Below are 21,605 nucleotides of genomic sequence, written 5' to 3'. Positions count from 1 at the left end.
AATCTCTATCTGTAGATAATTATGTTGAATAAAATAACATCTCCAATTAGCAGTGGTGATGAAAATCAGGTCAATTGCTGAAGGCTGTGCCACTATAGGATATAATTCACTGAGAATTACCATTTACCGTAGCCAAGCCTGAATTCTGTCTGCTGAGGATACAGTCACTAATTATGCTGCACTTGGCAGTAAGTAATGGCTTCAAATGTATGTTTTGTGTGTTTCAGAATCTCTAGTTCCTTCAGTTGCATTTACAAAGTTAAACGGGTTAAAATTATCTCTCTCTGGAAGAAAACAGAAAGAATAATTCAGTTTGACAGCCTTTTGCTCACTGCAAATACATTTTTATCTGTTGATAATTAAAGAGGATGGCTGTATTATTTATCTAGCAGCTTTGCGAAGTTGCAGATATTAAAACACACTTAACATATGGTACAATTGATTACAAATATCCTTCAAATATGACCAATGATGTTCATGGTAAGCTGCTCAGGTTGTGAAGCTGGATGCAGTGCCACACCACAAAATACACAAAATACTGATTTTTTTCTTATTTGCTGAAGAAGTAAAAGTTGAAATTCTGGATTGAGTTATTAAAAATGTAGATATAAATGCAAGTTCAAAAGAAAGAAGTATAGGTTGCAAAAAAGAGCCAAGTTGGGAGGAACAAGCCTTATGTGTGTTAATTTTTCTGAGGAATTCCCGAGAAGCGTTTTTTCTCAGGTATGAACAGCTTACTATACTTAAAATGGAAAATGATCCAAATAATGGTGCACTAAGCCAGAAAATAATTGTAGCAAATTTTATTTTGTGATTGAAAATAAATGCAGCCTTGCAAATACAATAGCACTTACACTAATTTTCTCAACAGAGTGTATGGTGATATCGATGCCGTGTCCGCCTCAAGCCCACTCCAGGCTTCTGCGAGGAGTGCCATTGCTGAAAGCCAGCAAGTACTATCCAAAGAAGATTTTCTGAAGATGATGTTGCCAGACAGCCTCTCTGGGGAGGAGGGGAGAAGAAAGGTTAGCTTCTTTCTTTGGCTCTGTAACTTCCAGACAAATGGAATTAYCTGGAAATCATTTACTAATATGCCCCAAATGGGTATAGAGAAGGCATGATCATTCTGTATGAACTAAATATATTCCAAGGGGAAGCTCTAAGTACTGACTGTAAGTCCCATAGTATAATTTCCCGCTATATGAAAAGAATACTTTTTTTGATGCTTATATATTAAATTCAATAGTTGTTTGAACATGCCACTGCTCAGCTGTTAAGGTTGGGCTAGTTCATTATAATTTCAAAGGTTTAGATGCCTATTTAACAYGGAGAATAGAAGACTGAGGGGAGATCTCATCAATATGTATAAGTACCTGAGGGGAGAATGTAGGGAGGATGGGGCCAAAATGTTCTTGGTGATGGCCAGTGACAGGACAAGGGGTAATGGGTATAAATTAAAATACAGGAAGCTCCATCTCCGTATGCGGAAGAGCTTCTTTCCTGGGAGGGTGGCAGAGCCCTGGCACAGGCTGCCCAGGGAGGCTGTGGAGTCTCCTTCTCTGGAGATCTTCCCAACCCGCCTGGATGCTGCCCTGTGCCCCGTGCTCTGGGTGTCCATGCTGGAGTAGGCAGTTGGACTAGATGATCTCTGGAGGTCCCTTCCAACCTCAACCATTCCGTGATTCTGTGGGATAATGTTACTGTCATGTAGTTGTGGAGATTTTATTTAACATTTTGGAATTAATAAAACTACACAATATTTGATCAATTTATGGGTTTTCTTTTTCCAAAAATATTAAGAGAATGCATAAAAATCCAGTTTAGTAACACCTTAGAGAACCTAGTAGAATTGATATCTGATCTTCTATATTATCTGTTRTTCCAAAATGCCTGTCCAGAAAAATACTCCAGGAATAGATGATAGGATAATGTAGAATGTGAATTATTTTAATCAGTAATGCATACTCTTATATGTTCACATTTTCATATTTAGTTTTCATTTTATGGGAACCTTTCTCCACGGAGGACACTCTATCGTACCTTATCTGATGAGAGCATATGCAGCAATCGAAGAGGATCTTCATATGCAAGTTCTCGAAGTTCAATGCTAGACCAGGCTTTGCCAAATGATATTTTGTTCAGCACTACTCCACCATATCACAGCACTTTGCCTCCCAGAATGAGTGCGACTCCTGGAATGGGAAATCTGAGAAGTAAGTGATGGTTTTGTTATTGCTGACTATTAAAATAGAAGCAAAATTTTGAAATTCTAAATCAGTGTTCCATATATCCTAGATAAAAAGCGTATTTTGTCAGTAGTAGCTGCTTATGCTTGCCTTAATGATCAAATTGGATTTGTCATATTTGGGAACAGCATTCACTTCTCCCAGAATTTTCATTATACAAGTCATGGGCAGTGACCATTTGTCTGGAGACAGTTTTTGTTTTCATCTTATTTTCCTATTTGCAACCAGTGGTGACCCATTTAAGCCAATCTGGCCTGTTTTGTCTTCGTTTATTTCTTTCCTTTTTTTTTGTGTGTGTGCATTCAAACTATTGAAATATGTACATTTTCACAAATATTTTTACTGTAATTGGCAAATGGAATATTTTCTATTTAGATKATCTTTTTGGCAGTATCTTGTCATCACCAATTTCAAAATTATATTTGCTGAGACTTACTTTACATGTTAAAACTTTGTGAATGGCAGTTCATATTATTAGCAGAAAAGTAATTGGTACTGGTAAGCTAAAATTCTTTTATGAAAGTGTCTCTTCATTTGTGATATCTTCATAAGTGAGACCTTTATTATATGCTTATCTTGAAATAATTCCAACATGGAGTGATGGACTTGTACGATATGTAATAATCTTACGAAAATTATGGAATGAGAATTATTAAAATCACAAATAGAAAAACAAGATAAAAGAAAATTGTGAAAAAAAAATGCATGCCTGTATACCCCAGCCCACATTTCCAGATACATATATTTAGGCTACATAARTGTATATATATACTTAATAAGAGTAGAGTGTGTTTTGAAAAGTGCTGAGTGAAAATCTTGTGAAAATCTTTTCCATAAATCTAATATCACAGGGTCACAGAATGGTTGAGGTTGGAAGGGGCCTCTAGAGATCATCTAGTCCAACCCCCTCAGCAGTAGACTTTGTGATCTCAGACTTAGGACTAGGGCTAGGGTTAGAGCTAGGTTTAGGGTTGAGAGAGAGAGAAAGCCTAGAGCCTCATCAGGAAAGAGGTATGCCAAATGATAACRGGTTCAAATTGAAACATAGGAAATTTCATCTGCATACAAGAAAGAACTTCTTTACTATTAGGTGGTGGAACAGGCTGCCCAGAGAGGTTGTGGAGTCTCCTCGTTCTGACATGCTCAAATGTCCCTGTGTGTTGACCTGTGCAACATGCTCGGGGTGTCCCTGCTTGAACAGGGGGTTGGACTAGATGATCTCTAGAGGTCCCTTCCAACCTCAACCATTCTGTRATTCTGCTYATCTGTAACTGCCCTCTGAAAATAATCACATCATGGCTTGCCCACTGTTAATTTCAAAATGAAGTTATGCAGTACCGTCATACATGAACTAACTTCAGCTCTAGTTGGGGAAGATCTTGGAATCAGTACAAAGTGGATATTCCCATTCAGTTACCGTGGGGATGAGATATCCACTTGTAAATTTAGATTGAGATTGATGCTTCAGATAAGAAGATACTTAGCTTTCATAGTATTGTCTTTTTAAAAATGCATATATTTACATTCTTCAGACATTTAAATTTTAACAATAATTAATATGTCCAGAAATTAGTGGAGGTAGTGTGCTAATTTGGCTGGAAGGATACATTTTTGCATGTTATTACCCAGAATATAGTACAAAATACTRTAGCAGCACCAACTCTCATGCGACCCATTCACAAGGAAAAGAGTGATTAATAGGGGGAAGCAAAATAGCATGAGAAAAAAAGCACAGTGGACAACGTCAAAAGTTTGAGATTATGAGGAATTCCAAATTATCACACAAAAGGACTTTGCAAATATGAAAATTAGATTTTAAACTGTATGTTGTATTCRCTGTGAGAAGATGAGAAAATTAAGCTACTGGATTTATTATTTTATTACTAGTAGAAATTAAGTAAGAGAATAGTTCCTTTCAGTAACTCCTGAAATGGTGAAAGTTCAGATATTTGAGTGCTGTTGATTGCACACAGTAGGCAACCATGGAAAAAATTATTTCATTTTATCTTATTTTTAACATAAAATAGAAAGCAAAATGCATGTAGCTGAGATCTCCAGAATTTTGCCTGGGGAATATTGAAGATGCTCTGAGATAGCACTGTTTGTGTTGAGTGATTCTAACATTCTAACTGTACAAATCTATCCCTGTCTTGCAAATCCATGGGAGCTGAACTGGAAGGTAAAGAAAGAAAACAGTGAGAACTGCCAGTACATAACTAGAACATAGACACAAGCCAGAGAAACCCAGGAACACGCATAGAAACAGTCTGAGTAAAATTTCAAGCACTATGGTCCACCTGTATTATAAAAACAGCACAAAAGAGGAAGGAAAAATACCTGTCTAAGTGATAACCTGGCATGATATTGTAGCACTGTGAGGAAGAAAAAGGAACAAGGTGCAGGATACTTGCACTGAAAAGCATTGTAATGAAGGGAGTATTTTATAGTGATCCACTAGCAAGTCTGAAAGCTTTCAGATTATACATGCTATCTGAAAAGACTGCTAGAAGCTTATATTTCAGATATGAAATACCTGAAACTATGGTAGTAGATGAATGACTATCTTAAAAACTGGCTTACTGCTAAAGGTAAACTGCAACCCCAAACCAGCCTGAGCAATATTAAACTGAAAAATCATCACTGTGTATGAGCATTGTGCAGTTTTAGTGATTTGAAAGKCTGTTTGCCAGGGAGCAGGCTGTTGATTGAATGATCGACACAAGTGACATGAACATATTTCTGTGAGGAAGTCTTTCAGCCCGCAAGCATATTCGCACATTTTTGAAGAGCGCCTGGACAACCCTAGACAGAAGAAGGGAAAGGCAGAAGCTGTTGTTTAAAAGGAGTTTAGAGGTGGAATTGTTGATATCAGGAAAGAAAAATTGTGAGCGGTCACCAAGAGCAGCCATTGCACATGACTTGAAATGTTCCTGAAGCTGCAGCMTCTTTTGAGTATAATCCACTTACTAGCGAAAACCGTATCTAGCATTGTGARGAGTAGCTAAGAGAGTTTTTTTCATGATCTCAGATCTCTTCATAGAAGCAGCAGTTCCAGCTGAAGCAAAATACTTGTTTMACAAGTGGCATAAGCAAAGTTAGGTGAATCTTTCTTCTTTCTGTATAATTAGTTACTCTTTGAATACATAGGTATGTGGGACTGATGGCAGTCAATTTTAGGAAATCTCTATTTGAAATGGGCTTATGCTTTAATTTTGGTGAAAATAAGCACTCTTAAAATTACTTTTCTGTAACCATATTAAAATTAAGAAAATTCCTAGCTATAGAAAGCAAATTACATAAATGGAAAGACCATAATATGCAAAGTCAGAGATTTTGTACTGAAATGGAGTACAGAAAATAAAATAGTCTTTAAAAATAAAAGATAACACTTTATTTCCTAAGAGAAAATAAAGGATATATTTGTATTGCTTCAAAACCAGCCTCATAGGCAGTGAAGACAGTTTCTAACACAATTTGGATCTTGAAAATCATTTATTTGATGATACCATATGGACACCTGTTCAGTTATTTCAGCTTATAAATCAAACATCAGCATGAACACTCAGTTTTCAGAGCTATCAATRTTCAAATCCTCTACTCTAGCAGGCTTTCTTGCAGTTGACTTGCTCTGTCAAAGCTTATGCAGGTCCAAATAGGATCCACCCTAAGGTGAATTGGGGTTTTCACAAAGACAGTGAGTAATGAAGGATGACTACTGGTGAATATATCACTCCTACGCTGTAATTTGGAAAGCCAGCAGAATCATACCAGGACAAGACATCTTCCTGACAGATTTCATAACCAGCCTCTGTAGACTGATCACACAAAAGCAAGGGCCCTCCCTTAGGCCTGCCTACTGGTCTAGAACCAAAAACTGGCTTGCCAGCTTTCAAACAAAGCATTCTGTCTGGTTTCCTTGACAAGAATGTATAAAAATGTTGTACTTGCGTAAATAAGATTGTTACAAATCCCAGAGTGTATAGAAAAGCTGAACAGAATGTTCTGTGGTTGAGCTACCAATGTATTTTCACCTTCAAGGTGAACTTAASTAAAATTTTAGGTATGTTTATTAGGAAATGAAAATAAAGTATTGTACAAAGGTATAAATACAACATATTTGTATAATGAATTTTTCATCTAACATATATCATCTGCTTCTGCTTACCAAGAGTGGTAATTGAGAAAGAGATTTTTAGATGTGCCAAACCACTTCCATTTATAACAGTACTACATCGTGTACAGAAGGTGTAGAACAACTTTTGTGGAAGATAAATTCCACAGTATAAAGGATTCCAACCTCATCTGAATTGTTTTTGATTTGCGAGACTCATGTTTTTTTGACAGAGAATTRCAAACTTCCTTTACTGTCTTCTTCCTCATAAAACTTCCCAAAGAATGTGACTTGTTCTAATCATTGCTCTGTGCAATAGAATGTGCTATAACAGGCTATTGGTTTTTTATAAATGCAAATTTTAATTCAAATAGACTTTGCTCTTCTTCTGTGGTATCAAGGCAATGACAATGTCCCATTTTCTTGGAATATAATGCCTCTTTCACATACATGCGTGCATTGTTTCCTTCACTGATTTTGTGTTTGGTGTTCTGCTTGAAGAAACATTTTTTATACATATTATAGCCTGTATCAGTAGAGTAACTGGAGAAAAAGTCCTATGTATTTGAAATGTGTGAGGAAAAAAAACACAAATATTTTGACCTGTTTAATACGAGTAGATACATCTTTTCCAGATTGTGGTATTTTAAGAAGTACAATATTGTATCACTAACTTTCTGATTAAGATTAAGTTAGATTAAATATAATCTTTTTGGTTTAGACTCAGTTTTAATAACATGTATATGCCTACTCAGTCATATTCATTTTACTGTGTTCACATGCATCAACATAAAGATTGGTATAGCTAGAAAAGGAAAATGTTAAAAAAGAAAAAATTAAGATGATTATAAAAATAATCTCCTTTTCTAAGATGTATGTGCATCTTTCTCAAGATGCATGTATGTGTATCTTTCTAAAAGATATCATAACTGTAGGCTGTGTTTACATTATCTTTAGATATTGTACATTAATCAAAAAGTACACAGTCTCTTTAGCATACTGTGAGATATAGCTCATGAATCTAGCGATGAATACACAAGTCCTACTTCCTCTGTTTTACAGATATATAGAGAGTAATAACTGATAGAGTAGTATTTTCAGTGTGAAAGTGAGTTCTGAGTATAGGCTAGAATTTACAAAGATATTAAGATATGGTTTTGAAATTGCTTCTGGAACTGAAATGTCTCAGTTTCAATATAAAATTCTACATGTAAATCTCAAGTGGATTTTCACAGTCTTCTTAAAAATATGATTGTGTCTGCCTAGAAATATTTGTGCTCAGTGCTGAGGTTTTATATGGGATTCTTTAAGAACAGATGCTGCCTGCTGACAGCAATCACAGGAAACCTGTATGAACACATCATGTGTGCAGTGGCACAGAAACGTCATTAAAGATGCTCCTTTTCTTATGCTGCCTGAGTTCAACAGTTGTTCCACACATGCTAAGTATTGCACGAGAAACAATATGAGGATTAGCATGCTTTGCTTATAAATTTTAACAATTCATTATTTTAGTTTCAAAAATAATTATAAACATTGTTATAGGAAGACTAATTATTGTGTTTATTGTTTAGATGAATTCTGGTTCTCAGATGGGTCCTTATCTGATAAAGCCAAATTCAATGATCCTGGCCTGATGCCCCTGCCAGACACTGCCACAGGGCTAGACTGGTCCCACCTGGTAGATGCTGCACGAGCGTTTGAAGGTAACAGGAAAGCTTGAATAAAGATCACTGTTGCATTCAGAAACTTTTCTTTTTAATATATTCTGTAGCCACATTTTGAATTACCTAAATCCAGTGTTGGCCTCTGTAGCCCTTTAGTTCTTTTGGCTGTCTCACTTTTCAGTGGCAAAGTTTGTCAATGACAGTTTGGGGTGATAGAGTATCTATCTTAGCTGCAAGTCATGCACTCAGGAGCCTAAGTTCCCTCGATAATCTCTTGGAAAAATCAAGTGCTTTGAGGGAGCAATTCAAAGCTTACCTGAGTTAAGTACTTAAAAATGGGACTGCGAATAGCACTTCCCTGGATTTATTGTGTTAYGTTTATAAACTTTGAATGTATTGTCCAGAATGTATTGTCCGGTGTTGCTATCCCTCTCAGTTTTCAAAGTTCTCAAAAAGCACCAAAAATGCTATGTTTTCCAGTATTGGAATTCCAGGTGCAAGGCCAAGTTTATATTATACAATTATAAATCCAGGCTAACTAAAGAAAAAAAACTTATTTAGCTTTTCGACAGCTGAACTTASAAAACTTACATATACATACTTAATTTATAAACTGAGAGGGGTGGATATTTGTTTTAATTTGTATATATGGATCTCTACAGTTATATATTTAACTGTTTAGTTGTTTCTGTAAGATGTTTTGGTTAGATCATTGTGCTGTCCTAAAATCTCTGCCATTTGTTGATTGGCATTACTCTTATTAGTRAAGATATGAGAGGTCAAAGAGCATGAGAATAACGATAGTGATGTTTTCATAGTGATCATAAAATTATATAAGATGCAGGAATTACCTATATGAGGAAAGCTGTTGGTGGAGTTAGGGATGAGATGTTCTTGCATTTTTTTCCCAACTGGAAGCTACCATGGTAATCAGATTTCTAGTGTGATTTGAGTTCTTCTCAAAGTATGAAGTGATTAAATTTCAATTTGATAAAAAGCTGTTCAGATCACCTTACTAAAGTAATTTGGATGTCAATATTAACATTTCAAGAAACTAATGAGCAGTGATGATTAGCCATCTGAAGTAGTGTATTGTTTCTTAAACTGATTAACTTTATATTCATTAATCTCTGTTTGGTAGTACTTAAATATATCTGTTGAGCATGTAGCTGGTAGGAAGTACTGTGAAGCTCAAAGGTGGAGAACTGTTCCTGCATGTTTGCTAAATTGCTCAAGGAAAATTCTGATATTTGTTAACCACATCTAAAACATCTGAAAATAGATTTGGATCCTTATAAGACACACTTTGTAAGTTTGTATGTGAAGAATATTTTTAACTACTATATATAAAAACTTCTGCACTAGTTATGCTGCTATTTTCAAGATTTTTTTCTTAAAAACTTGTATATATTTTATTTCTTTTTACTTCTTGAATAGAATTAGAATAAAAATATTGAATCACTTTGAGGAACTTCTCTTTGGAAATCTTATATGAATATGATAAGTATTTGAATTTATGAGAGAGCTAGAAAAACATAGCTAAAAGCAGTGCCCTATTTTAGGGAGGAAGTATTTACCTGTTTCTTTTGATTCTTTTCTGTTTAGGACACTTCAATGGAGACATCCGTGCATATATTAGATAATTTATAAAATATTTTGACTAATACTTCATTCTGAATCTTTTGATTAGGAATCGTGTGTTTTTAACACATTTGGTCAGCTTTCTGCATACTATGTCTTACAATTAATTATTCTTTTTAAATTACTTTCYGATTGGCATATCATGAAAAATTCACTGGGTGGGAATGTGGCTTATGGGTTGCTTTTAAAATAATGGAATATGAATTGACAGATATTGTGTCTTTGTCTGTTTTAATACTGTCCTTTAAAACTGGGGAGTCACTTGAAGGTRGTTTTAAAAATAGCTTAGAACTACTGATCTGCTTTTATCAATGTGAGAAAGAGTGGCTGACCATAAGACCATATAATTAGRAATATAGAACTATTTCCACTTTCCTAATGAACTGGATATGAATGTGACCACTGGAAAAAACACTTTTACGCTGCATCAYTGGAAAAAAAGGAAGTATCCTAAAATAACAAAATAATCCCTGCAATTAAAAATGATTTAAGAATGGATAGGACTAACACTGAACTAATAAATTAATGATGGAGTTTTAGCAAGCTAGTATTTAAATTCTGTGCTCTTTGCTGGACCCTAGGCACAAAACATCATTCTGTGCCTCAAAAGAATTACCAAGTTGATTCCAGAGTCAGAATTTTTGCCCCTAGTCTCTCCAGCCTGCACACAGGCAACCCAAGCATTTTTATCAGTTCAAAATCCGTAAGGAAACATTGCTGTTTTCTTCTGCCTCTCTTGAAATGTGGTTGTACCCAGGGTTTAAATTAAATATATATATAAAATAATATATATACACACACTATATATGTTGTTACAATAATATTATTAGATTTTATAAATACCATTTATTTAGAGGTTTGTAGTGTTGGAGTTAGATGATTAGGAATTAAATACAGTTGCAAGACTTTTGCAGCCATCCTCTTGACCAAGAATTTACTCATAGATGAAACAAGAGGGATGTCATTTTTAGCTTTTTTTTTTTTTTTTAATCCATCTGGAGAGTCAGGAAAATTTTTCATTCAGCATCTCACTGAAGCCTTGCTCTTATGTAGAGCAAGTTTTTAAACTGTGAACGACCATGAAAGTGGACTGAGTGGCTCAGAAAAAGCTCAAGAAGCTGTGCTGACTTCTTTGCGTTACAAGTACCATGAGTTTGCTGCTTCTCACATTGTGAGCATTTCATTTTAAGTGCTTTTTTTCCCAGAATAGTTGCAAGGAGCTGAATGCTGACTTCCCCCTTTTCYTGAAAATCCTTTATTATTCATGAGATGGGTCTTCCCAGTGCAATGGAGGGATGTGCAAGGGTTGCTCCACTCTTGTGTGGAAGGTCTTGTGCCTGAGCTGTTTCAACTGAGGTTCAGTGTGTGTAAGCTGGCCTTGGGCAGTGTTGTTCAAGTCTTTGCACTGCCTTCCACTGCATGTCAGGCATCTGCCTCTACAGTGTCCACAGAGATCATCTTTACCATGCAATCGCACATGCAATCAACAGCAAGGGTTGCCCTTCCATTTCCTTCATGCGTGGAAGAGGTGGAGAGGGGATCTTATCAACACGTCCAAATCCTTGAGGAGAGAATGTAGGAAGGAAGGGGCCAAACTCTTCTCAGTGATGGCCAGCAATAGGACAAGGGGCAAGGGATGTAAGTTGAAACACAGGCAGTTCCATCTCCATGTGAGGAGGAACTTCTTCACTGTGAGGGTGCCAGAGCCCTGGCACAGGCTGCCCAGGGAGGCTGTGGAGTCTCCTTCTCTGGAGATCTTCCAAACCCGCCTGGATGCCGCCCTGTGCCCCRTGCTCTGGGTGTCCCTGCTGGAGCAGGGGGGTTGGACCAGATGATCTCTGGAGGTCCCTTCCAACCTCAGCCATTCTGTGATTCTGTGATAGGATATTCCAAGTGTCTTTATTTTTACTTTCACGTAGGCTATAGAGAGAAACGGGGAGCACTTGACRCACTCATTTGATGTGCAAATAGCTTGCATCCAGTCCTGAGACAAGCAGTAAAAAATAGGCAGAGATCTGGGTGCGCCTGCACAGCAGAAGAGAAGCAGCAGTGTTTGAGAAAGGGGAATTGGGGGCATAAGGAGAAGTTAATGAAACAAAGAGAGAAAACAACATGCTGAACTGAATAAACATAAAGATATGGAGATTTGTGGAATAAATTGGAGAGCAAATGAGAGCAGGGAGAACAAAGAAATTTCAGAAAATGATAAGAAAGAAGGAGACTTTTTTTTTTTTTTTTTTTTTTTTTAATTCTCATATTATTCTTCTCCTAGCTTTCCAACTTAGGAAAGAATGACAGGCTTTGAAGATGTGCGTTATGTTAAAGCTGTTAGTTAATTTTGGATCATGTAGAAAATTGGGGTGGGCAAAGAGAGAAGCCTCTCTAAATGTCCATAGCTGTTCCTAGTATTCTAGGATGAAAGGATTCACACAAATATTATAGATATATTTATATATTGTATAAAGATTATAAATAGATAATAATGTGGTTAAGAAAACTGTTAAGTAGCTTGTAAATTATATTGTGGGGATAAACAGCCTAAGAAAGTCCCTGTACTGTTCCAGTTTTGATTCATTAAATCAGGTGGTTTCAACCACTGAGGTATTTTTCCACATTATTTTTATGATTGTCTACTAGTCATGCCAGTCAGAATGCAACATTTCTTAATTCTAGTTTATCTTTGCAGAAACATCTGTGCTACTATAATTAATATGGTTTCAGCATTTCCACTTAAAATCTTCATAGCGTAATTCAAGTAATGCTACAGAAAACATAATGAGGAGGAAGTGAAGCATTCGACATAATAAATAATTATTTTTGCCAACTTAGTATGTTAAATTTCCAGAAAAAAATAAAAAATGAAAATATTTAGATAACCTTTGACCATTTCAAATGCATACCTGTGTGTCTCCTGTTTGCATCAGTGCAAAAGTCAGTATATGTGTGTGGGTACATTATGCCTTGATATCTTTCCTTGATACTTTATGTTGATACTGAAGAGGACTACCTTAAAAACCATACTTATTTTAGCATTTTCTGCTCTCTACTTCCTGAAAATTGCCAGGAGGTTTTTTGGCTTTTGTAGTAGCCTGAAACAGTGCAAAGCTAGGCTCAAATTCTGTATGGTTACAATTATACATGCTGTTGCCTTCAAGTGAGACAGATTGTGTTTCATCTTTGCGTCTTTCACAAGTCATCTGTTGCTTAAGCTTTTGATGACAACGCTAGTATATTTTCTCGGATAGTTTTCCATGCATGGTTCCTACCCGTAACTTGACAAGGGYGTTCTAGATGAAAAATAGAGCTATGAGATTATGTACTTTATTCTGTTGAGTTTGCACTTCATCAATAGAATTGAAGATGTCCTCATTTGCTCGAGAAAACAAGAGTGTATGGCTGTAATATCATAGTCRGAGACAGGATTTCTTTCAACACTTAACTATTAATGAAGGTAGTTGTGCTCCCACTTTCATGCATGGAGCGCAAAACCTATTCTGTTAAAGAACAAAAAAAACCCAAATCTGTAGGAAGATTTTGAAAATATTTTAAAATATTGTTTTTAAAAATTCATAATGCAGTTTCACTAATGACTGCATGTATCCCTTTATACACATGCTTTTAGTGGTCAAGGAAACATGGAAACATGCTTTCAAAGACTGCTAGGAAGAACAAACCCACAAAATATTTTCATAACTGGCAATTTCTTAACTGCAATGAGACAGACAAGTGACCATTCTCTTCAATTAAGCTTACTCAGCAGTAGGAGAAAAAAACAATATTTTTATATTGGAGTAAAATTGTCTCAGAGGCAGTATCATACATATATTATTGGCCATTAATGAAGTTATAACATTGAAAAAATAGCAGCAGCGCAATATTTGTTGCTTTCTTCTATCAAGGATAATGAAAAGCTGAACAAAATGTAAAAGTGAAACACATAATTAGATGTGTACATCAAACTTATGCCCAATGCCTTGGTCAGATGGATCGCTTATACAGTTTTGTTTCCTAAAGACTACTTTCAAGTTTTAACTTATTTTTGCTATGTAGATCTGTTCAAACTAAGGTGTTCCAGTTCTGGAGGTTATGTCATTGATTGTGAGTTTAAAATTATATTCTCACTTTGCTGTCAATATAAATGAAAAAATCATCTTTGTTTGAGGTCCAGTGCTAATCGGAAAAGGGATAAAATTAGGAAAAAATCACCCGTGATCTTTAAAAATGGATAAAAAATGGCATGCAAYTTAACTCTGTTATATAAAGAGTTGTCAGCCTTAAGTGATTATTTAAAAATACCTTTCAACAGCTCTTTAATGAATTATTTTCCTGTGTTTATTTGATTAAACCTTTCAAACAGAATTTTCTTCCCAGTTAAGGTGATCTGGCTTGCAGTCACTTTTTTGAGGAGGGTGCTTAGAGTCCAAAGGAGGGAGGAATGTCCATTTATGTGTTGTGCCAGGCTGTCGTGCTGTGTGTTACCATATTGGGTATGGGAAACACGGGGCACAAAATCTCCTACTTTGCTGTGATGCTGCTGTTGTWTAAAAATGGTTTTGAAAGGTTGAGGGTGACAGGCAGCACGAGCTGCACCGGGAGCGCCCCGTGTGCGAACCTAACGTCGGGCCACAGCTGCCTTAGAGGAGATGGTCAACCTTGTTCATAGGAACATTCTAAATCTTATTCCAGGTTTTGACTCAGATGAAGAACTTGGGCCGCTCTGTCATTACACGCCGTTTCTAGGTGACGATCTGGGCTTGATGACTTTTACCTTTTGTACTTTCTTTCATATTTGCTATGTTTGCACGTTTGCATGGTAATGCAAGCTTTGGGCCTGCGGGGTGGCAGAGCAGGGGAGAAAGGGCAAGGCAGGCATGTTGTGGCCAGAATTTATATAAAACCGATAGGCATGGGTTTTGTTGACAGAAATCAGTTAAATTAGTCTCCGCAGAACACGGGGTATTTACAGAAGAAAATGTAAATAGTAATGGATGCATCGTTTACTCCTGTTGCGTGCAATGATGATCTGCATGGCATAGTTTTATTATGTTGTGATTGGTGTATTTTGGCAACTGCACTGTCTATCTATGGGTAATAGTATTTTTGCTTGTTAGACTATGTTCCAGTGAAATGCGACATACAGAATGGTGTGTCCTAGTAAAACATATGACAAAAACTCAATTGATAAAAAGAGCCTTAATTTATTGCTTTTCAAGTATGCAGATTACCAGGAGGTTCTGCAAATGCTTGAGACAGTAAAACAGTATAAACTGGGCAGTGTACATTCCTGAGGAATCTTAATGGTTTTGAATCCATGGAAATGCAAACCTTTTGCTGAATTGTTATTGTCACTGGTGGTGGCCCTGAATTCTCAAAAGATTTTCTGTGGATTTCATCAAGACCAAATTACTGTTTAAATCAGCACTAAGTGGTCCTAATAAATTTGTATTGCTCTGCTGATCCATGCAAAACAATAGGCTTTGAGGTTGTCTTTGGATGCAGATGTTGGGAAACCAACTAACTGGAATATACTTTATATCTGCTGCTTATCTTCAAAGCAGTGATGGAGAAACTTTCTCTAATTGTGCCTAGAAAGCTACAACCATATAGGCTTTGATTTGGTATATATGTCCCTATTTACACATGGCTTTACATCACTTTTTTTTTTACAGATCAGAGAGTAGCATCTTTTTGCACCCTGAGCGATATGCAGCAAGTGCAGGATTTGGAGGGAGCACAAGAGTTACAATTGGATGAGAGTCCCCCAGATGGAAAAGATTTCCTCGAGGCTGCTGGGTATGTCACAGTTAGAGCAAATTTCTTTCAGTTCAGCAGGTGCTAGTGGTGTATCTACTGAACTTCGGCAGCTGCTCCAGGAGATAACATGATTTCATGTTCAAGCAAAAGTTGAAGCTACTTGCCAGTCCATAATTTTCTGTTTATACAAAAAGAAATGAATCAAGAAAACTTGTAATTGAGGCTGAAGAAGACTTCTAGTGTCATAACTATCCTAATTTCTCACACCCACTGCTCCAGCAAAGAATTAGATTATACTTTTTTTTCTCCCTTGTCGTTTCTGCCATGGAGAATATACTTGTTTGGAAAATAGAGATTCAACAGTAGAATTTGTCCATTAATAGTAGAATGTAAAAGAAAAACACGACTTTGATTAGCATTGCTTTTCAGCAGCAGGACTAGAAGAAAAGGAAATGGAGGAAAAATAAAGCTTTTAGTCTTCATGCTTGTTAGTCTATCACATTTTAATTTGAGCCAATTTTACACAATTTAACTTACATAGTAAAGAATATTTCTTTTAATGACTTCTAAGACCACATCTTTCTACTAGCTATAAGTAGTAAGAATTGCAAAAGGCTGTTAAACGTGTTCCACTTCTAACATGGGCAAATCTCTCCAATTTGCACACTTGCACAAAACAGCTGATTCAGCTTTGTGCGTAACTACATACTCTCTCTTCTAGCCAAAATAATTCACATTATGTCTAATTTCACCTATAACATGTATGAAGCACTCCCAGAGTGCTTATTGTCACACAGAAAGAGCAACTCTTCTCAGTATTTTCTTTCAGTCATGCATTTGATTAACCCGAGGCAATATTTCATGTGGCTTGACCTTTAAACAAAATATTTGTCTTYATAAAGTCATAGGTTTATCTTTTAGTGGAAATGGCACAAACACAGACTAGACAAAAGAATTCTAACAGCTCTTCTGATTTACAGTAACTGCTGCTGCAGCTTGCCTCAAATGACTGCAGCCCTTATCAGAAAGTAGCTTGTTAACCAATGCACTGAACACACCATTTAGCAGAGGGTTTGACTTGCTCTGTGAAAGTATGTGCACATGATTCCTAAAACATTCCTCCTTAAATCAATGGTAATTTCACCCTGATGAGCATGAGAGGCACTATCAAATTTTGGGTACTGCAGCAATGGCTTATGCCATTTCTTCAGTAATAGCCTTCCACTGTTAGTGTTTTTATCCGTATTTTCCCAACTATACCTAAATGATTCTGCAAACCTTGGCAGGGGGAATGTTTTTAACTCGCACAGAGTAATGTAGTCATTTATTTTACAGGGAACATGCTCCCACTACGCTGACTGGAAAAGTGAACCAGCTAGAGGTGATCCTCCGGCAGCTACAAACTGACCTGAGAAAGGTAAAAAAAAAAAAAAAAAAAAAAAAAAACATTAGCAGTGTCATTATTCTCCAGTTTTAATAGCTATGTTTCTATGCAGAGTTCATCAAAAGTTTGAAAAAATCCATCAGTTAAACTAGATAACATGAGGAGGATGAATGAATTGTAGAGTACAGTGATTGAGGCACAAAAGGTCCATGGAAATGGTTGTGTGAACAAGTTGCTGCATTAACTACTCCAGAATAGCTAGGCCACGTGTAGTCATAWCCCAGAGTGAACATGAGGTACTTTATCTCCATTTCACCTGTGGTATCTTGGATTTAACAATGGGTAGGAATATGCACATAGGCACTATTGCTAAGTAGTTAACATCAGATTTATCATTCATGTTGTCTTGTGGTGAATGATCTGGGTGAAGGACAGAATGCTCCCTCAGCAAGTTTGCTGATSATACCAAACCGGGAGGACTGGTTGATACTTCAGAGGGCTGTGCTGCCATTCAGAGGGACCTCAGCAGGCTGCAGAGGTGGGCAGAGAGTAACCCAAGAAGTTCAGTAAAGGGAAGTGCAGGGTCCTGCACCTAGGGAGGAATAACCCCTTGAGCCAGTACAGGCTGGGGGCTGAGCAGCTGGAAAGCAGCTCTGCGGAGAAGGACCTGGAAGGCCCAACRGACAACAAGTTGCTGTAAGTCAGCAGGGTACTGTTGTGGCCAGGAAGGCCAGTGGTATCCTGGGGTGCATTGGAAAGAGCATTACCAGCAGGTCAAGGGAGGTGATCCTGCCCCTCTACTCAGCCATGGTGAGGCCGAAGCCAAGTACTGTGTCCAGTTCTGGGCTCCCCACTACAAGATGCACATGGAGCTATTGTAGTGAGCCCAGTGGAGGGCTACCAAGACTAAGAACATCTCACCTATGAGGAAAGGCTGAGAGAACTTGGACTGTTCAGCCTCTGAAGAGAAGACTGAGGGTGGATCACATCAGTGTGTAGTTTCTGAAGGGGGGCGTGTAGAAATGATGAGCCCAGACTCTTTTCAGCAGTGCCCAGCAGAAGGGCACCAATGATCTCCAAATGATCTCCAGAGGTTCATTTCAGCCACAGCCATTCTGAGAGACTTGTGCCTCATTTGCTGTCTAATGTCTGAGCTGGAAACAGTACCAGGACTGCTAAAAGAGATAAAGTTTGGTAAGAAAATAGTCATGTAAGGGAAATTTCTGAAACCAGCTCTGTTACTTACTATATGATTGAAATCAAATCCTTATGTTTTGACCTGTTAGGTGTCACTGGTGATACCTGAGAGCTTCTTATTCTTCTAGTGCTTGAGTCTTTTGTTTAATGAACTTCCAAAATTCTTGTACTGAAGTAGAATCTAGATTTCTTTTTAGATTTTTTTTCCTCCTCAAAACAACATCGTAGCACATTTTGGGATTACAGTTAGTAGCTGTAATGATGGATTAGGGAGCTGAACAAATTAYAGCTGTATGACTTGCACAGAAATATTAGCAACAAAAATAAATGTTGTCATTATGGCTGCTCACTTGATTCAACTTAACCTTTCATTAACCAGGAAAAACAGGACAAAGCAGTTCTCCAAGCAGAGGTGCAGCATCTGAGACAAGATAACATGAGACTGCAAGAGGAGTCTCAAACAGCAGCTGCTCAACTGAGGAAATTTACAGAATGGTTTTTCAATACGATAGACAAAAAATCTTAATGTTTGGGCCATTTGAAAATCCTTACTTCAACAGTACAACGGCTGTATTTTTGRATTAGCGGGGTAATAATTTCACTGTGTTCACAATCCATTTTAGGTGTTTCTGCTAAATTCTCTATCCAGCTTTATTCATTTGAACAGGAGAGAGAACTGTGGTCATCTGTCTTTAGATTCCTATGAAGAAAGCAGAGAATAGCAGATGTTTGTTTGTGTGAAGATGAATGTAAAAATTATTGGTGTCATTTTAGACATTTTTAGAAGATGCTCTGGCTGGGGCTTGCCTGAAGAGGAATATTTGGGGGGTTAGTTCCTGCATTTCAGGTGCATTGGTGAAATGTTAAAGCAATTTACATTAGCTTGGGCTTCAGTATTGTAAGATAAAAAGAATAACCAGACATATACTTTAATGTTTAAAAGGTGCTCTATTTTTTTGTATGTACAGTAGTTTTATTTCCACAGTCCACATYGTCATAGCAATAAGAATGGAGGTATAGTGAATAGTCACAAAGCTGTGTTTATAAAATGTTAGCACTGATGTGTTTAACACTAGTTTGGATGCAGATACATTAGAGATTATTTATTTGCAGGAACAAATGGTGCCTGAATATAAACAGTGTCCTGATTTTCTAAAGATGCATATGCCTTGTAAATGGCTCACAGGGGTTAGCCTGCTCTCAACTTCAGTTACTTTTGTATAGTTGATGTTCAGCTAAAACAGTTACACTGCTTAACTATTGGAAAACATGTATGGTGTGAGCCAGCCGATCAGTTGTACAATGCCAAATTTGTTTATCTTTGTACAGAAGCTTTGATTAAGTGTCTTGTATTTAACACCTTTATTTAAGCTTATTTAACCTTAAATTGTTAATTTTATAAAGTTTGTTTTATCTGCACTATGGTGAGGTCAGTTGGTTGCAAGTTGTAATATTTTTAGCTTGCCAAGACTGTACTGAGGAGTTCTAGGAAATTCTAACAATTGGATGCTGCTAGTACACAACGGATTTGTTTGTATGCTTTAACATTTTTAACTGTTTAATTTGAAATGAACATACATCCTGCTTTTTTAATAAATGTTAAAAATATAAATCTGAAAATTAACTTTATCCTGTGTTTCTGGCRTCAGTTCCCTCACTGCCCGCTCGGTTTCTGCTCAGCGCGCTGGGAGGATGCCCTGCCCCTGGGCTCCCTCTTAGCCAGCACCTGGGGCCAGGGAGAGTCCGGCCCTAGAGAGCTCCCTGGAGAGCTCCCGGGCTCCCTTGTTCCCGTTATCAGAGCCGGGCTCTGAGAGGTCTCTGTCCTGTGGTGCAGGAGGAGGCTTTTGCCCCCTGCCCCACAATGCTGCCATCTCGAGTGTTCACAGGCTCGAGTGCTTGCCTAGGAGAACACTGCTTTACTCAAAAATATGTAGTATTTTACCGAAGGAAAACGTTCTCAAAAGGTAGCAGATTTTCTCTTATTATTTTAAATKCATCGTTAACAGCAAATAGCTCGCCATCCACTTGCCCAAATCAAGGATATGTTTGCAGTGTTAGTTTCTGTGAGATGCAGAATAGCAGGTTGAAAATAGCTTCGACTACACTATATTCCTTTTGGTTTGCTATAATTTCATATATAGCGATGTAGTTAAAATCTATGCCAAAAAGTTTAGTTTTTACAAGATGAACTAATGAGCACCTTTAAAGTTATGCTTCCAAAAGAAAAAATAATTAAAGATCATGGCCACATCTCAGTTTCCTTTCAGTAGCTGAATGCATTCTGGCAAAGCTAGAGAAAATCATAAAATATTTTAGAAATATATTCTGTTGACACAAATAATAGTCTGTATCCATTGTTACTATATATTGGCTAAGAAACATTTTTGTAAGTTGAACAAATTTCTGCTTCTGCTGTGGTAATTAGTTTGAATGACTTCTCTTAGGAATGGTCATAAGTAAGCAGGGAATTAAGGCTTTGGTATGTTTTTTTCCAGATGAAGAAGACTATTTGGTCTTTGTACTTTTCATCAAAAACTCTTGATGCCTAAATACCATATAATGTCCATTAAGCTATATTAACTTAGAGTAATTAAACATGGCAGTCAAGTGTTCCACTAAAATCAGATTTGAACACCTTGCAGCAGTCATTAGCAAACCCATCTGGCTGGAGACCTTGCCAAATAGCAAGTGCTGAGCAACCTGCACAATTTGTCTGTGAATGCGTCTTTGAGGATAGGTTTATTCTCTCTGAAAAGCTGTACTAACTGAAATAAACTCGTTAACAAGCTTTTTCTGAAGGGATGCTATTGCGTTTGTATTAGCATTTATTAGTACAATGCTTATTTCCTTATTAGTCTCTTTCAGTAATTGAAAATACATTATAGTTAGCTATGCAGAAGGATTTTCAGTATCTCTTTCTCGTTTTCCCGTCACATATTTGAAATATTTTGTTTTCAAATGTAATATAAAGCTTTGTCTGGAATATCTTAGTCCCTTGGGTGAGCAGCTGCTCACTAAAGCAGTTTTGGTGGGGCCAGGTGGTTCTTCYCTAGGTGACTTTTACCTAGGGGAAGGAGTTTTTAGTTTGGACTGTTATTGTTTTTAAGACATGTGAATACAGTATTTATCAGAGACCATAATTGGATTTGACATGGGTAATGTGCATTTTGTTGTGCACTTTTGTTATCTGATTTTTTTAAATACTCCGAGCAACTTAYTGCTAACAAAAACGTCCCTTTTAGTCAAGCATAGGCAGAGGCTGACTGCTTTGGCAACTAATGTGGATCAGGAGAACAATTTAACGTTGAAGACCCAGTTTTGGGGAGTGGGAGGACTTCTTTCAGACATTCTTGTCCAGGCCTGTGACTGAAAAGCCTTTAGTGGTTCGAGTAGTTTATTAGGTGGGATCTGGTTTAATTTCATCCAAAAAGAATCTGGGCTTTGGACTCCAGCGCCAATCCACAGTATCAACCAAAGCACAGTAAGTGGGGATGACTTGAAATTGGCTTCCAAGATGTGTTCCTGATCTGACCTGAAACAGTTATGGACATATTCTAAACATCAGCRAAGCCCCTGCAGCACAGCAGGCCATGCTGTGAAGCACT

The 21,605-nt window shown here is 37.1% G+C and overlaps 1 protein-coding gene across 3 annotated transcripts in view; it reads left to right on the top strand.

Moving 5' to 3' along the window:
* SIPA1L2 (signal induced proliferation associated 1 like 2) overlaps positions 1 to 19,547 on the top strand; it is a 98,482-nt gene extending 78,935 nt beyond the window's left edge. For 2 of the 3 annotated variants that reach the window (XM_026053349.1, XM_026053350.1), the window contains exons 16-22: positions 872 to 1,025; positions 1,994 to 2,213; positions 7,932 to 8,063; positions 14,352 to 14,405; positions 15,335 to 15,458; positions 16,755 to 16,836; positions 18,380 to 19,547. In XM_026053349.1, coding sequence (XP_025909134.1) covers positions 872 to 1,025; positions 1,994 to 2,213; positions 7,932 to 8,063; positions 14,352 to 14,405; positions 15,335 to 15,458; positions 16,755 to 16,836; positions 18,380 to 18,526 — 913 coding nt within the window. In that variant the 3' untranslated portion in view covers positions 18,527 to 19,547. The remainder of the gene's footprint in view (positions 1 to 871; positions 1,026 to 1,993; positions 2,214 to 7,931; positions 8,064 to 14,351; positions 14,406 to 15,334; positions 15,459 to 16,754; positions 16,837 to 18,379) is intronic. The other variant, XM_026053351.1, reaches the window with a different exon arrangement.
* Positions 19,548 to 21,605: the final 2,058 nt, after the last annotated feature.

The sequence above is a fragment of the Nothoprocta perdicaria genome, unplaced genomic scaffold (assembly GCF_003342845.1).
Source record: "Nothoprocta perdicaria isolate Ctin4 unplaced genomic scaffold, notPer1 scaffold_99, whole genome shotgun sequence".
Taxonomy (NCBI): Eukaryota; Metazoa; Chordata; class Aves; order Tinamiformes; family Tinamidae; genus Nothoprocta; species Nothoprocta perdicaria.
The sequence above is the reverse complement of the archived record's forward strand: the minus strand, read 5'-3'. Positions and strand labels throughout refer to the sequence as shown.